General features: G+C 43.4%; 1 protein-coding gene across 1 annotated transcript in view; it reads left to right on the top strand.

Moving 5' to 3' along the window:
• DRD3 (dopamine receptor D3) overlaps positions 1-11,004 on the top strand; it is a 22,272-nt gene extending 11,268 nt beyond the window's left edge. The window contains exons 4-8 of the mRNA XM_044442234.1: positions 4,472-4,584; positions 5,990-6,132; positions 7,708-7,898; positions 9,187-9,427; positions 10,560-11,004. Of these exons, the coding sequence (XP_044298169.1) occupies positions 4,472-4,584; positions 5,990-6,132; positions 7,708-7,898; positions 9,187-9,427; positions 10,560-10,756 (885 nt within the window). The 3' untranslated portion in view covers positions 10,757-11,004. The remainder of the gene's footprint in view (positions 1-4,471; positions 4,585-5,989; positions 6,133-7,707; positions 7,899-9,186; positions 9,428-10,559) is intronic.
• The last annotated feature ends 4,091 nt before the right edge of the window (positions 11,005-15,095 follow it).

The following is a 15,095-nucleotide window of genomic DNA, read 5'->3' as shown; positions in this document are numbered from 1 at the left end:
TGACAAATTCTAATGGAGTGCTTTTAAATATATGAGGTTTCAGCAATTATTCCAAAAGTAGCTCCAAAATGTTATGTTGCAAATGGCTCTTGAAAAGCTTTGTTTAACTGGCTTCCCTGTGAACTGCTTTTATCTACAGTTTAACTCATTTTCTTTGTATTTCTGAGATGTACTTAGAATTTAATGTTATAAGGTCAGACTCCTCAAGGGGTGCATACAGGGAATTGTCTGTCATATTTACATGTCAAGTCCTGTTTGGATGCAAAATTATTCCAGACTTTTTGATTGGTTGGTTAGTTGAGTAAAGTAATAAACTGGGGACCTTTTTAGGTGCTTCTGCAAGAAATCTTTCTTCTCTCTCTTTGCCTAATAACAGGCTTGTGCTTCTCCCTGTGGGAAAGCTGGTATGAAACAAAACAATAATGAATAATGATGAGCAAATCAAACACAGGGCTATAGAACCATGAAGGGCGGCTGAACAGATGCTGCCTGTTTCAATCACTCATTCACATTTAGCAGAGTCTTATTACTGAAACTCAGTGACTGGCAGAGCGTTCTCACATTTTGATGCTTAAATCGAAAGTACTAGGAAAAATGTTTTATTGAATTGCATGCTTGCTTTCGACTAGCTTCCTGGAGTTTTAATGACTTTGGTTAGATGTTCTATTGCTTCTCTTGGGGTTTCTCGACATGAGACATGCCAAATAACTGTGGGACACTGACACGTGAGAGGATGAGGAAATGAGGAGAAATTCCAGCGCCCACCTTGACAGAGTGCCTCATCCTGCACATGGTTTAAGATTCTTCACCTACCTAGAAAAATGTGGTCTAAGCAAAATAAGGCTTTATTTATCAGTGTTAGACAGGCACTTAAACTGAAGCCTGCTGGCACTTTGCTAAGGTTTCAGCTGCTGCTTCTTTGTGGGAAGATTAGTGCATTCTTCATATAGGTTTGTTTTTTTGTTTTTGTTTTTTTTTGGTGGGGGGGATCCAGACATTTTCTTCTGTACCTTTCTCTATGTTTCTTTATACTTTATCACACAACCCACTGTGATGCTGTAGCATAGAATGGAATGTGAAACTGCACTAGGCCTCTGTCACAAATAATAGCACCATCTTGGAAAATACAAGACTTTTCTCACTCTAAAAAAGCCACAAAAATGGAGGGCAACAGTGCTGCAACAAGCCCTGCAAGGCTGCATGAATGAGGATTCACAAATGCACAATAAATGCCTTGTGAAGAAAGGCCCTTGGTCACTGCATATTCACTGAGCAGCACCGAGGGTGACCACTTAGATGTTCCCAAAAAAGAGGAAATGCATCACTCAGAATGAAGGCAAAAAGACAGAAATGTGTAAATCATTTGCAGCTGCTAATTTATACAAGTATATGCAAATTAAGAAATTGTAACTCTGATTTAAAAGAGCAATGCAATACTTCTCACAATGGAGGGGAAAGATTGACCAGGTGTCTGGTCAGGCTGCTGTACAGGTATTAGCGGTTGATTGGCAGCTCCAGGTAGACACCTGCTGCTCTCCTTCCCAGTGGCTCTCAGTCTTATACTGTACAGCCTTTCGGTTATGGGCTATCTTCTGAGAGCTCTTCAAACAAAAAGGACTGTCCTTTGTAGAGTAGGACACCTGGCCACCCTAGATTGGCTGCTCAAAAACTGTAAATTTACTGAAGTAAATGACATCCTTTGTCACAGAGAACTCAGGAAACTTCCTGAGTTACATTATTTATTGCTGCTTCCTCCTTCACAGAGCAGCCTTGGTAATTAAATGTGGCAAGAAAAGCCAACACGCTGTCAGCCCAGTGAGAAATGAACGTAGCTAGGTGGGTATGAATTCTGTCACAATGTTTCTCTGCTGTAGGACATTCCCTTCACTGATATAGAAAGATGTGATCAAAGCAAAATATGGCTTTCTTACAGCAAGTTTAGTAAACTGAGGTGTGCCAGAATCTGTTACGGCTGCTTGACCAGGTCTAGCTTTTCCAGGTCTAGAGACTGTTGGACAAAAGCGGCCTGGGACCATAGCGTGCTTGGCCCAATACAGCACGACAAGGGGGAGAGATTGAAAGCTAAGTTTTATTCTTGAGACTAAGTTTGATCACAGCAAAATGGCAATCAACCAGGAGCACATGGCAGAGCTCTCCTTTATAGCTTGGATGAACAGGTAGCAAAGACAGTTGTTTATTGGGTTGAAATTCCCACTGGGACTCCTGATTGGCACATTTGAATCCATGTGGTCTCTGCAGGCACCTGGGAGGCTGGGTCACCTTAGGGTTGTGATGAAGGTTTTTAGTGGGAGATGCTCAATCTCCAGCTATTGGTGAGTCTCTGTTGTTCTGTAGCTGTGTTGGAGGTTCTCTATTGTTCAGGTACTTGGGACATGGCTAGCCAGCCCCTGTCTAACACCGGCCAGCCAGGTATCTCCTACAGGACCTTGAGTCCTAGATAAAACTGGTTTAGAAGTGTTTCAGAACGTTCATATGTGAACTCCATCATAGCGGGTGCTGTTGCATGAGAACAGGCATAGTGATGTGTGTGGAATCCATTGGGTTCCTTGGGCTTGGCTGCCCAGACTCCGGTCTGTTTTGTCACAGCCCTGAGTCTAAATTCCTGGCAAGTCTGCCCAGCATTTGAGGGGCAGTCACCAGGAACTGAGCCCCACATGCCGCCCAGGTAGCGTCCCTCTTCCACACCCACATGCAGTAGACTTTGTGCTGCTGCACCTGATGTGGAACAAGGTTGTTCATGCAGGGCTCACCAGAAATAGAGCCCCACTCAACCAGAGCTCAAGCATCCCCTTTCCATGCCACCTGCCCGTGTCTTTGTGCTGCTTCACCTAATGCAGAAGAGGGTCGCTGGTTGGACAGCCTTTGCCCTGTGAGCATTCACAGGCTTTCCCTTAACTCAGCTCACTTTCTAAGACTGAGCCACACATGAAAGAAGTCCATGAATGCTACAGGGACAGATTCCATTAAATTTCATCCCAACCCAAACAGGGGAGATGAGGAAATCCCATGAGGCACATGCATAAGTGCAACACATGTAACTCTCTAAACTAGCTTAACAACTCACCAAAAGTATTTTAGAATTCTTACCACTCTGTCAAGTGAAGGCTGGAAAAACCACATACTTATACTAAACTTTAATATGGACACAGTCCTGGTGACTGATTCCTTCCCATTCATCAGCAGTCTTTAGGATGCTGAAGTAGGAAGAGAATTAAAAACATGCAAATGAACAAAAGCAGGTGGATCACACCGGATTATTGCAAACTGATGACCAGAAGTAAAAGACATTGTGGTCCAATTAGGGCTAAACTAGGCATGTCATTAAATTAGGCATCTTAATTTCAGGGTGCACAATTTTAATCAAAACCATAGTGCACTGGAAGAGGAGGCTGAACCCTTTTCATCACCGCCAAGGTCCCAGTGAGAATCCCCCTGCTGTGCTGCAGGAGGAGGGGGAGGAGGGGGAGGCTAATAGGAATGAGAAGGCTTTTCAATCTGCACCTAGGAAAGAAATGCTTAAACTTCCCCTGTTGATTTGCCCCAGTCTTTTAAAATGCTCCGAGAGATCTGCTATGACACACTTGAATGATGAGTATGTTCAGGGTTGGATGCTTCCAGTCTTGCATGATGGATAAAAAAACTTGGTGAATTTAGTTACCATATTTCCACCCTTCTTATCCACTCTCCATGGATTTGTCTCTAGAACAGGATTTAATTCATGGAACCAGCTTATCCTTCATCAGTAGAAATGTTATAATAATCATCATCATCATCATCATCATCATCAGTATGAAAGAGGTCGCTTTTTTATATTTCCATGTACAGCCTACAATGCTTGAGGTAAAACTGCAAAAGCCACGAATCTTTTCCTCTGTGGTACACAGAAGTATTATATTTCAGTTACTAAGTTTACACATATCTTTAGGCATTATCCCCCAGCCTTCCAAAAGTATTGTGAGAAGGGTCTGGAGCTGTAAGTATGCAGAAAACCTATGTGAGAAAGCTGTTCCCATATCACTACCATATAAACAACAAATCAAGAGCCACAATGGCTGCTATCTGTAAGATGTGTGTTACATCTGTAATAATTCTGAATACACTGCATGTACTTCGAAGTGGATATATAAGAGTATGGTACTTTCTTTCAAATTCTCATATGAGCTGTTCCCTTCCAGTTCCTTACTCAATGGAAGACGAGCCATCCATGGCCTCTACATTTTTCCTTTGTTGAAAGAGGTTATATAATCCAATATAATCCAAACATTATATAGTATCGCAGTTTCCTTCTTTTGCAGCATGAAGAATAATAACCCTTATTTCTCAGGGCATAATTAAACTTAATTCATTAATGTTCATATGACCCCCTTTAACAACTTTGATGAAAAGGTGCAACTGCAGGGTACTGCTAATCTGTACAAAGCAATGGTGATGCTTTGTGATTGCTATTCAGGTGACGGGAGGAGTCTGGAATTTTGGCCGTGTCTGCTGTGATGTATTTGTAACTATGGATGTGATGATGTGCACAGCCAGCATTTTAAACCTCTGTGCCATCAGCATTGACAGGTAAGACCCTGAGAGCATAAAATGTCCAGATAGCGAGTAAGGGGGACATTGTTATTTATATGTTTTAATTAAGTTGTGAGCCGCCCCGAGGCTTTGTAGCGATGGGGGCGGCATAGCAATGTTTTAAATAAATAAATAAATAAATAAATAAATAAATAAATACAGGGACATTTCCATATGTTGGGGTAGACATAGCAAAGACAACTTATCCAAGGTTGAGCCACATGTGGAGCTTTTTTGTGCATGTGTCAAACATTCATTTCCCCACTTGGGTCTTTGTAGCAAAATAAACCCAGGGAACCATCTGAGAGTCTCAAATGCTATTTGATACTTGAAATTAAGCAGAGTGAGGACGAACTATATGTTAATTGTAAGTAATGAAGCCTCAATCCCCTTTTGCATGAGAAACCACTTCACAAGCCTGCCTTTTTTTTAGAGGAGTGAAGAAGGGCTGTTCACCTTTTCTGTTCTGGCCATTTTTTCACTTAGAATCCCTCATCTCAGCACAGCAGACAATCACTATAAAGGCAGCATATTATTCTGAGCAGACAAATGCTCCATATGCAGTGTTAGAATGGATCCAGGGCTTGCAGGATGCTGATGTCAGCTGCCCCCCTCAGAAATCCCTCCCCAAACTTGGCTGCAATCCTCACAGTAGCTGAGAGGGAATGAAATTTACCAGCAATGATGCCTTGTTCCCTATTGTAATGCAAAATATTTGGAAGGGTTGGCTTGTGATTGAATAGGCAATTAAATTCCCACTCCACTTAAGCTCCTGGTGCAGATAGGTTTGTGGATGTGGATCAACACAGCTGCCTATATTTTGGACCATCCTTTGGGTGCAGCTACAGGGACTGTCATGGAGAGCACCTGCCCTTCAAAAGTGACCATTTACACCACTGCCCATAGGAAAGGACTCATCAGCCCTTGGCAGAGCACCCTCAGTCAAAGTCACAGCATTCAGAGGTTCCTGGTTTTCAGTAACAGGGTCAGAGGACCCATTTACCAATGGTTACAGTTCTTGTCAGCATCAAGGAATGTAACAACTTAAAATGAAGCATATAGTACATATTACATGCATGCATGTGAAAGAAAGCTTTACTACAGAAATCTATTTCTCTCTATTAGTTAGGTCTTTGCTCCTCTGCCTCTCCTTATCTTTGAGGATAACAAGTTCTAGCGCATTTGTTCTTTTTTCATTCTCTTCCCCTCTCTGCTTGCCTTTTTCATCTCTATTTTTACCATTCTGTCCTCCATTTCTTTTCCTTTGTTCATGGATTCCACCATTCTATTCATTCTGTCTCTTCTTTTCCATTTTTCCGTTCTGGATCAAACTGGGTCTTTGTTTTTCTTTCCTGATTGCAATTTTTCGTCTCCTTTGCTTTTCCGTTGATTCACTCTGCAGGTACACTGCAGTGGTTATGCCTGTTCATTATCAGCACAGCACAGGGCCCAGCTCTTGCCGGAGAGTCTCCATCATGATAGTAATGGTCTGGTTGCTGGCCTTTGCCGTTTCCTGCCCTCTTCTCTTTGGCTTCAATACTACAGGTAAACAATGCTCTTGTGAAGGATGGCCTTTATGTACGCATATGGGGTGGGGCTGCTATTATGGCGTAGAGTCATTAACCAGTCCTTCAGTCTTTTGAGGCTGAAGGGCACATTTGAAATTTTGGAGAAAGGCCATCAGTACCATCAAAAGATGGCTGCCTCTGAGGAGCATGCCCACCCACAACATGGCCACTGTGCTAGATGCAGCGAGTCACAAAACACCCATTTCACAGCAAGGAAATCGGTGATGCCTTGGAAACAAAAATTTGCTCAACAACTGGAGTACAAGTCAGGAGTTGGGTACAAGTCCAAAATATAAAGCCTTATGAATAGGCAGTTCATCCCCAAAGGATCTTCCTCAAATTTTCCCCAGACACATGCCCCACTCTGCAAATGCCCAGAAAATACATATAAGCTTCCATACATGGAAAACACCCATGCACCTGACCTGTTTTCTCCCCTCATCAGGGTGGGGCCTTAACCCCTCCCCACGGGGAGCCAATGGTCTCACCATCCTTCTTCTGAGCATCCTGACGGGTGTTTCGGTCTTTCCTTCACATCAGCCCTGCAACCGCCATGTTGCCTCTTCCAACATTCCACTCTTCCCAGCTGCTCTCCCTTCCATTGCATTGACAGCTTCCCAAGTTTAGCAGGCACCAATAACTGCAGCTCCTTTCCTTTCCTTTCCTTTCCTTTCCTTTCCTTTCCTTTCCTTTCCCCCTTCCCCCTTTCTTTTCCAGGCTAGCCTGCACTGCAAAGCAAAACAAAGCAAAGTGCAGACTCCATTTCAGCTGAGAATGCTCTGCAGTGCAGCTGAGCCACCAGGGAAACAAATTGTTTTAAAAACAGTTTTTTAAAGCAACCCTGAGGGGTAAGACCTCATGCATACCAAGGATGGTACCTCTGAGCACCCTGCAACTGTGGGTGCTGTGTTGGCTGCCTCACCCATCACAGGTCAGCCTCTTTTTTGCTTCAATAACTTCACAGAAAAGCAGCACCAAGCACTTTTTGGCACCTTCAAGACTCTGGCATAAGATTTCTAAAGTTTTTGCTAGAATAAATTTGGGAGTCCCTAGGAAGCAAAAGGATCTGTGTTGTTTTGGCCACAGCGGACTAACAGTTACCCCTTTGGACACTGCCATGAGCTCTCTTCTATTGAGTAGGAAAGGCACACTGGAAAATGGACTAAGGCAATGCTTGCTTTTTGGCCCCTAATGACATTCAATGAACTACTAGCAAACTTCTAGTTTATTGTTAAAAAACCTGCGACACTTAGAATTTGAAGAGTTGGAAAGTGCCTTGGAAGCCACCCAGACCAATCCCTGCCCAGTGCAGAATCTGCAATTCAGGATGCAACTGCAGCAACTTTGAGAGATGGTCTCCAGCCTCTGCTTTGACACGTCTAGCTAAGCAGAGTCCATCACCACCCCAAGGCAGGTGGCTCCACTGTCAAACAGATTTTATCATTAGGACAGCCATGCTGCGTTTGCCCTTAGATTCAAATCCCAGCTGACCTTCATTCTTGTACTTTCAGAGTCACTCTGCCTTCCTCGTTCTCCCTTTTTTCTTTCTCAGGCAACCCCAACATTTGTTCTATCTCCAACCCTGACTTTGTTATCTACTCCTCCGTGGTGTCCTTTTATCTTCCATTCTTGGTGACTCTGCTGCTCTACATCAGGATTTACCTTGTGCTGAGGCAAAGACAGAGGAAGCGAATCCTCACCAGACAAGGCAGCCACAGCATCAAAGCCTGTTTCAAGCAGAAAGTAAGACCCTTTCCACACTGACTAGACCTTTCAGGTCCTGCCTCTCCACCCTGGAAGTGCAGTCGCATAGATCTATCAGCCTAGCTTCTATCATTCATGTGTCATTAGGTCTGCCTACTTCATGCACCTTAGGAGTGGGCACTGTGGGGAACTCCAGATGTTTTGACCCTGATCCCTCATCACTGGCAATGTTGGCTACGTCTGATGGGCTTTATCAACCAGCTACAGACATGGACAACCACATGTTACCTCCTCTGCCTTACTGCATTGCTTTCACCCTGTCCAGCTTCTACCAACACACCTTGGGCCTTCCATGCTGCCAGTCTCTGTGCATCATGTAATCTCCCGATTGAGGTCCGTGGACCTGCACAGTCAGAGAATCCATTTAATCACTGCTATGTACTGTGTCCATCTCCCTAGGTGAGGGGGAGGAGAGAGAGGACTGGGCTGATGGAGCTCCTTGCCGCACATCCACCCCAGTGGAGGAAACCACAGGGGAGGCGAAACTGCTGAACTATTGCATTTCAGTGGCCCTACTGGCCCTTCCAGCTCTGCCATTCTATTATTCTACAGTTCTATGCTTATTCCAGTGGCGCATTCATGCAGCACTTTACCCACCTGCACTTTCCCCCATTGGGGTGGATGGGGGCAGAGCGGTTTCATCTCCTTCACTCTTGTGAGGCATCATCCACACCCGGCTGTGGCAGGGCAGGGCTGCGCTGGGTGAAGAGGGGCTACATTTGACACGCAGGGCACATGTTGCCACCCCTTCTTATGGCAACACAATACGTGCAACCAACCTTAATAAATGCAGCCACTTCGATCCATGCTGGTATTTTGAAAAACAAGCAGGAAAGAAGAAATGGTGCAACTGCCCAAATGCTCAACAAAGGCAGATTTGTTGGGAGGATGTTAGGACTTTAAATCACATCAGTAAATCAAACCAATAAATGACATAAGGAGTGAAGTGCGTGAATTGAACAGAAACCATTTCATCACACTACAGAGTAGTAAGTACAATACAATTCCACTTCCAGCTGTGGATGCTAGACCTTCAGATATAAGAATTGGCTTCCTTTCATTTATTCAGGACTAATCACTCTGGGGAGCAAAATATCTTCATCTGCCAGACTTTAAGATCAGATCATTAGTGGTTCCTGACCATTCTTGGCCTCTTGGTTTTCAGCAACATACAGAAAAAAGAGCTGTGCACCAAAGGCCGCCAGATGCACTGTCCTGTTGCTTGCAGCTCAACTGCTCAGACCAGAGGTTGCCTGCTGAAAAGAAGCCACTGACACCCACCGAACTGCAACAGTATTGCAGCTTCTGCCATGAAGCTTCCTTCTCCAGTACAGGAGATAAAGAGGCTGTTGACCTAAAGATGAGACGAAAAGCCAAGGAACAGAGCTTAGAAGTGCGCAAACTCAACAATGGAAAGACCACAACATCTTTGAAGCTACCATCTCAGCAGCATCGGACAATACAGCTCAGAGAGAGGAAGGCCACACAAATGTTAGCTATTGTTCTTGGTGAGTGGTGGCTTTTCCACTGCTTTTACCGGGCAGTCTCACAGGAAGGAGACACTGCCCTTTAAAAGAACTGTATTGAAGATCTTCATAGGTTTGTTTAGTTTTAAGGAAAAGCAGGTGCATCGGGTTGCGAATTTGATCTGAGAAACCAAAGGAAGGAGGATGTTTTCTCCTCTTCTCATTTTTCTACTCAAAACCCTTGCCTCAATTCTTTTCCATATCTCTGAGGGAAAATATATGAATTATCACCATCAGTAGCAGCAGCCTGATAACATTGCATATATATCCCTCCTTTTTGCCTCTTGTGAGGAAACCAAGGTGGCTCACATAGCTGCGTTTTATCCTCACAGCAGCGGCCCTGTGAGGTAGCTTAGTCTGAGAGTGGGTGACTGGTCCAAAGTCACCACAAAGCTCCACAGTCAAGTGGGGACCAGAACCCAGATCTCCCAGGTTTCCTGGCCAATGCTGTAGCCCTTCCAGTTGCAACAAGGCTCTGCAAAGCTCCACAGAATCTGTCCCTCTAGTACAGAACTCCTTTCATGCTTAGCCCTCACTTAGGAAGTGAGCCAAGCTGAGTGGAAGTTTAAGAAAGCTTGCAGAATGAAGGTTGTGCAACCAGAACCTTCTTCCACATTATGTTCTGTGTCATGTGCAGAACAAATAAAGGGTGTTGCATGTGACACAGAGGAGGGAAGCTGCTTGCATAGCCTTCGCTTGGAGCTCAGTTCCTTCCAAGCACCATGCGAACACTGGGAGTGCTTGCCAAGAACTCAGACTCACAGCTGTGACAAAGCAGAGCAGCATTTGGGGAGCTGAGCCCAGGGAATCCAATGGATTCCCACACCCAAAATGGATTCTTCAGATTCCCTACTAAGCACCACACACACTGGTTATGAGCATGCACGTCATTTCTCATTAGGTGGCAAAGCAGCTTGAGGCAGGAGGGAGAAGTGATTTGGAGCAGATGCATTATCACAGGGGTGAGGATCCTTTGGCATGGAGGCCAGTTCTGGTCCTCTGATGTCCCAGCATAACCCTCGAAGTTTACCCAGATAGCTCGCTCACTCTGTCTCATGGCAGGGCTGGCCTTCACCAAAGGTGTGATGATCTCTCCTTTTCTTTTAAACCCTAGGGACCTTCATAGTCTGCTGGATGCCATTCTTCTTGACCCACATACTGAATACCCACTGCCATGCCTGTCACATCTCCCCAGAGCTGTATAGTGCTACCACATGGCTTGGATATGTCAACAGTGCCCTCAACCCTGTCATCTATACCACCTTCAACAACGAGTTCCGTAAAGCTTTCCTCAAGATCCTATATTGCTAAGTGACAGATGCGATGTGTATGCTGCCAAAAAGGCTGGATCTTCCCGCCTATCAGTGGGAAAGGATTCCACAGCCACTTTTCCATAGTTTACTTTACACACTACTTGGAAAAGCTTTTAAAACATAGTAAGAGGATTCATATGTTCAGTGTTACACACTGGTGAACAAAGAACCAATAGGCTATGCTGAAGTTCACCATCCCTGAGAAACACACAGCAGGACAACATTCAAATGGCTCCAGGATGCAACTTTTTTGTGCCTGCCTCTGGGACCCTTGAAAAGGAAAAGTTCTATGATGTGTTCTCATGCAGATACCTCCAAGAGCTAAAGGCCAGGAGCCGGAACTTCTGATGTATTTACACATCCACTGTTGGAATTACAGAACAATTGTTAGCTGAAAGTAGTATGATTTTTGCCACTTGTAACTTGTACAGCAGAAATTGAGTACACACAATTTAAAAGTTTGGCCATACTACACACATCTCTAGTATATCACTTGGCCAGTAGGTCACATGCAAGGAGATGCTTTGACTCTTGGGGCTGAAATAGTCTCACTTAGTTTTTTAGCTGTAAACTAAAAAATAACTGCAGGTGATCTATGTCCAACAAAGCAAAAAGAACAGCTTTACCAACACACAAGAAACCCAACTGATGCTCCAGGTGTATGATACAAAAACATCACATATTCTTTGACTCTTTCTAAAATGTTCCTTAACCAGAAAAAAATCAACTTATTTCAATGGGGCTTCCCAGTTTACACTTAGATTTAAGACATTAACTCAGAAGTCATGGCTGGATCTAGAATTAAGCACCATAACATGGTTGGCAGAAGTGGACTTGCCTGCTTCCTCTCCCTATGCTCTAGTGTCCTCTCCCAGTTTCCAGAATGCTATATGGTGGGTCAGGGAACCTGTTGAATGGTGACCCCTGAAGCATGGGAAAGGAAGGGCTCCCTGCAAATGGACAGAGGCCCTTTCCACATGCAGACCTCCCACCACAGAGGGGGCTTCTGCCCAATTTTCAAGGACCTTCTCTATGCACCCCCAGCCCATAGCCCACCCCATTCACACCCCTTTCTGATGCATCATCAATGGACTGGAGGGGGAAGAGTTTGCCACAGGAAGGGAGGAACAGAAGAAGTCCTCTTTCACAGAAGTTGTCTTTCACCAGTCCAGCCTGCACTGCTTCATTACATCCTTCCAGTGTAAGATGGCCATTGAAGATAAATCTGTGATAGACACACATCAGGACACTTTATGTTAGCTTGATACAGATTTGACTGAAAGGGAGTTCCCCAGAAGTAGATGTTCCTGTTTTGATCATCTTGGTTCTAGTTTTCAGGGTGAAAACAGGTATACTGTGTTCAGGGAAATTGCCAAGTATTCTTCAACATATGATGAACTGAGGCATCAAAACCCAAAGAGGAATTTCACATCATATATGGTAAATGCTTTGATATTTAGGAGCTCATAAGGCTCCTAAATTTAAGAAGAGAATCTCATGGATCTTGGACTTTCACTTCTAAGCAATTCAAATTCCTGTTAGTACTTGGCTGCCTGACCTAAAATGGAGCTGTTGCACCACAGCATCAGTTGAGAAGCTAAGCTTTGGATTGCATCCAAACTGGCCATCTCATCTACATTACATTGACCAACATCAGAGCAGCTGATCAAACCAGAGGACACTAGAGAGTCAGGGATACTGCTAAATACTAAAAAGGTACAGGGATCAAGCCACAAAGACAAAAAATGCACAAATGTACATGTGGAAATATTTTATTATTTATTTATTACAAGCTTTTGTATCCTGTCACCTACAAATGTCTTGTGATGGTTTACAATATTTATGCAACTATTTGTGCATAACTATACTATACTTACTATAATTTAGATTTTTAAAAAGACAAGCTAATTAAATGTTTGCTTACCTTTGGGAGAGAACTGTGTAATGCCTTAGAAACATAGAAACAAAGCAAGTCAGAAGGGGTCTCCTGGGCCATCTAGTCTGACCCCTGGCTCCAGCCAGCTCTGGTCATGACATGCCTACCATGTGCATGTCCAGCGTATTCTTGAACAGTGCTTACTTAAAACTTATCCTCCTGTGTGCCCACATATTTTTTCTTATTTTTTCAAAATCCAGATTGAGTGATGGGATCAGCAAGGAGCTATATGGCATTCTCAACCTGATGAATTGCCACATGAACATGGCAAAGAAGATTATGGCAATGTATTTTAGACTACAATGACCCATGCTGTTGGGCTGCAAACTTGCACAGTTACTCAGGATTAACAGCTTAGGTGGATCAGCCATTGACTCCACCCATGCAAGGCAGGGTAGTGGGGCAGATGGTCTTCAAGAGAGCTGAGGCCCCAAATGTAAGATGTGGGACTCAAGTCCTAGCAGATCACCTCCTAATGCCACAACTGCTGAGAGCAGATTGACAGTTCTAAAGAGATGCCAAGGATCTGATCTTTGACTGCAGTCCATGTTCCCAAAAGTAATTTTGCTTTCTTCACACACAGAAATTTCATTCACATCAGTTAGCATTTAATAAGCTTTTGCTAACTATAAATGCAACCAAGCCTAAAATTAATATATTTCAATTATTTTGCATTTCAGTTCATCCTTCTGAATAAAAAATAGAGGAGATTCATAGCTTTAATTTTGTTTTTCAACTACAGGATACGTTTTGTTTTTTTAATCTCAGCCACAGGACAAGAAGTTTCACAGTGCAATCTTTTCTGTCAGGAAATCTGACTACCAGAAAAAATGGTCAATTACTTGGAACGGTATAGTTATCTTTCTATAAGCTAAAGAATAGCTAGAAATGGAAAAAAGTGTTGTTTGGGCAGTCAAATTTTATTTGTTTTATTTTATTTTTACCAAGGATATAGTAGTAATAATGTGGATTTGATTATACATTTTATATTGATTCATTTTTATATTGATTTAATTTATATAGTTTTTGCTTCGTCAGTGAACACCTGTCTTTCTGGGAACAGTTGACTGAAACAAGACATTAATTACTGAGACATGCTAATAGCCAGACCGCTTCCAAGGCATATCTACATGGTACATGAACATACTCATAAAGGAATCTCAGCATTTATTAATCAGCTTCAAGAGAGACAATTTGAAGTTGACATGCAGGAGGGAGCTGCTTATCCAGTGCTTTTCTTTTCAAAATTGCTACATCTCCAGTTGCTTTCTCCTTCATGTGTTCCAAATTAAAGTTCATCCTTTGACTGACATGATTACATTAGATGCTCTACATCAGCCTGGCCTGGCCTAATGTTCTCCAGATGTTTCATGCTACAGCTCCTGGCATTCTTGGCCATTGCCATGTTGCTGGCTGGGGCTGATGGGAAATGAAGTCCAAACTACCTGGAGGACTGCAGATTGTGTAAAACTGCTCTACATTATTGGAGTTAATTTGTTGCTCAGGAAACACTCAGAAAATGGTGACTTTAATGTGTGCTGGTGTCTGCAAATATAGAAACAAATATGGTAGTTATTCTATTACAGAGATTCAAAATAGCATGGTATAAAGTTGTGAATGTGCACTTTGAAGAGGGAATAAAGAAGATCTCTTTCCACAACCTCAGTTTAAAAGCTTTTACATTGCAGGAACAACTTACTTGTTTCTTTCCCTATCAGTCAGTATCACTGAGTAAGGTGTTGTTGTGGCCTAAACACTATTGCCATGTTGCCAATACTGTAAAATACACAGGTTAATATCCATGTGTGCAATGCAGATCCACTGAGCAGATTCAATACGCAATGACCTGGTGTGTCCATTATTGGTATATCACCTCTGCCCTGAATGTCTTCTCCAGAGAAGGGGAAAATGGAGCTCCTTTTGCTGGATGTTCTCCCTGAGCTACTGTCAACACATTTCACAATGGAATATCTTGGACTGATGCTTCAGGGGCTCTTGTTCAGACTCTGTTGACCCTGAAGTTGAATGTGACTTCACTGCTCTCTAGACATCTTTCTACACTTGCGATCCAAACCTGTCAATTTATGGATGCCTGTACCCATGCTGCAGTCCTTCTTGGAAATGTTCCTTTGCATTTTAATATTAGAAGCAAATGTTCTCTTCATTTATGTTTCCCAGAAGATGCTAATGGAGCACACTCAGGCATGGGCAAGGGTTCTAAAAAATGTATAGCAGTAATCAATTCAATAAAGTGGCTCCAACATGTTCGCATTTGTAGACTGTGATTTATCACGCAGATGCATGGCTGCTGTGCTGCTCAGATGATGGATGCCCAAACACTGACTGATGGAGTCACTCAGGCTGCATTCGGGGGTTTGACAAGCAATGGAATGACAACCGT

This window comes from Varanus komodoensis, unplaced genomic scaffold (genome assembly GCF_004798865.1).
Source record: "Varanus komodoensis strain SLA01 unplaced genomic scaffold, ASM479886v1 scaffold4, whole genome shotgun sequence".
Classification (NCBI taxonomy): Eukaryota; Metazoa; Chordata; class Lepidosauria; order Squamata; family Varanidae; genus Varanus; species Varanus komodoensis.
Note: the sequence above shows the minus strand (reverse complement) of the source record. Positions and strands in the feature narration are given on the sequence as shown.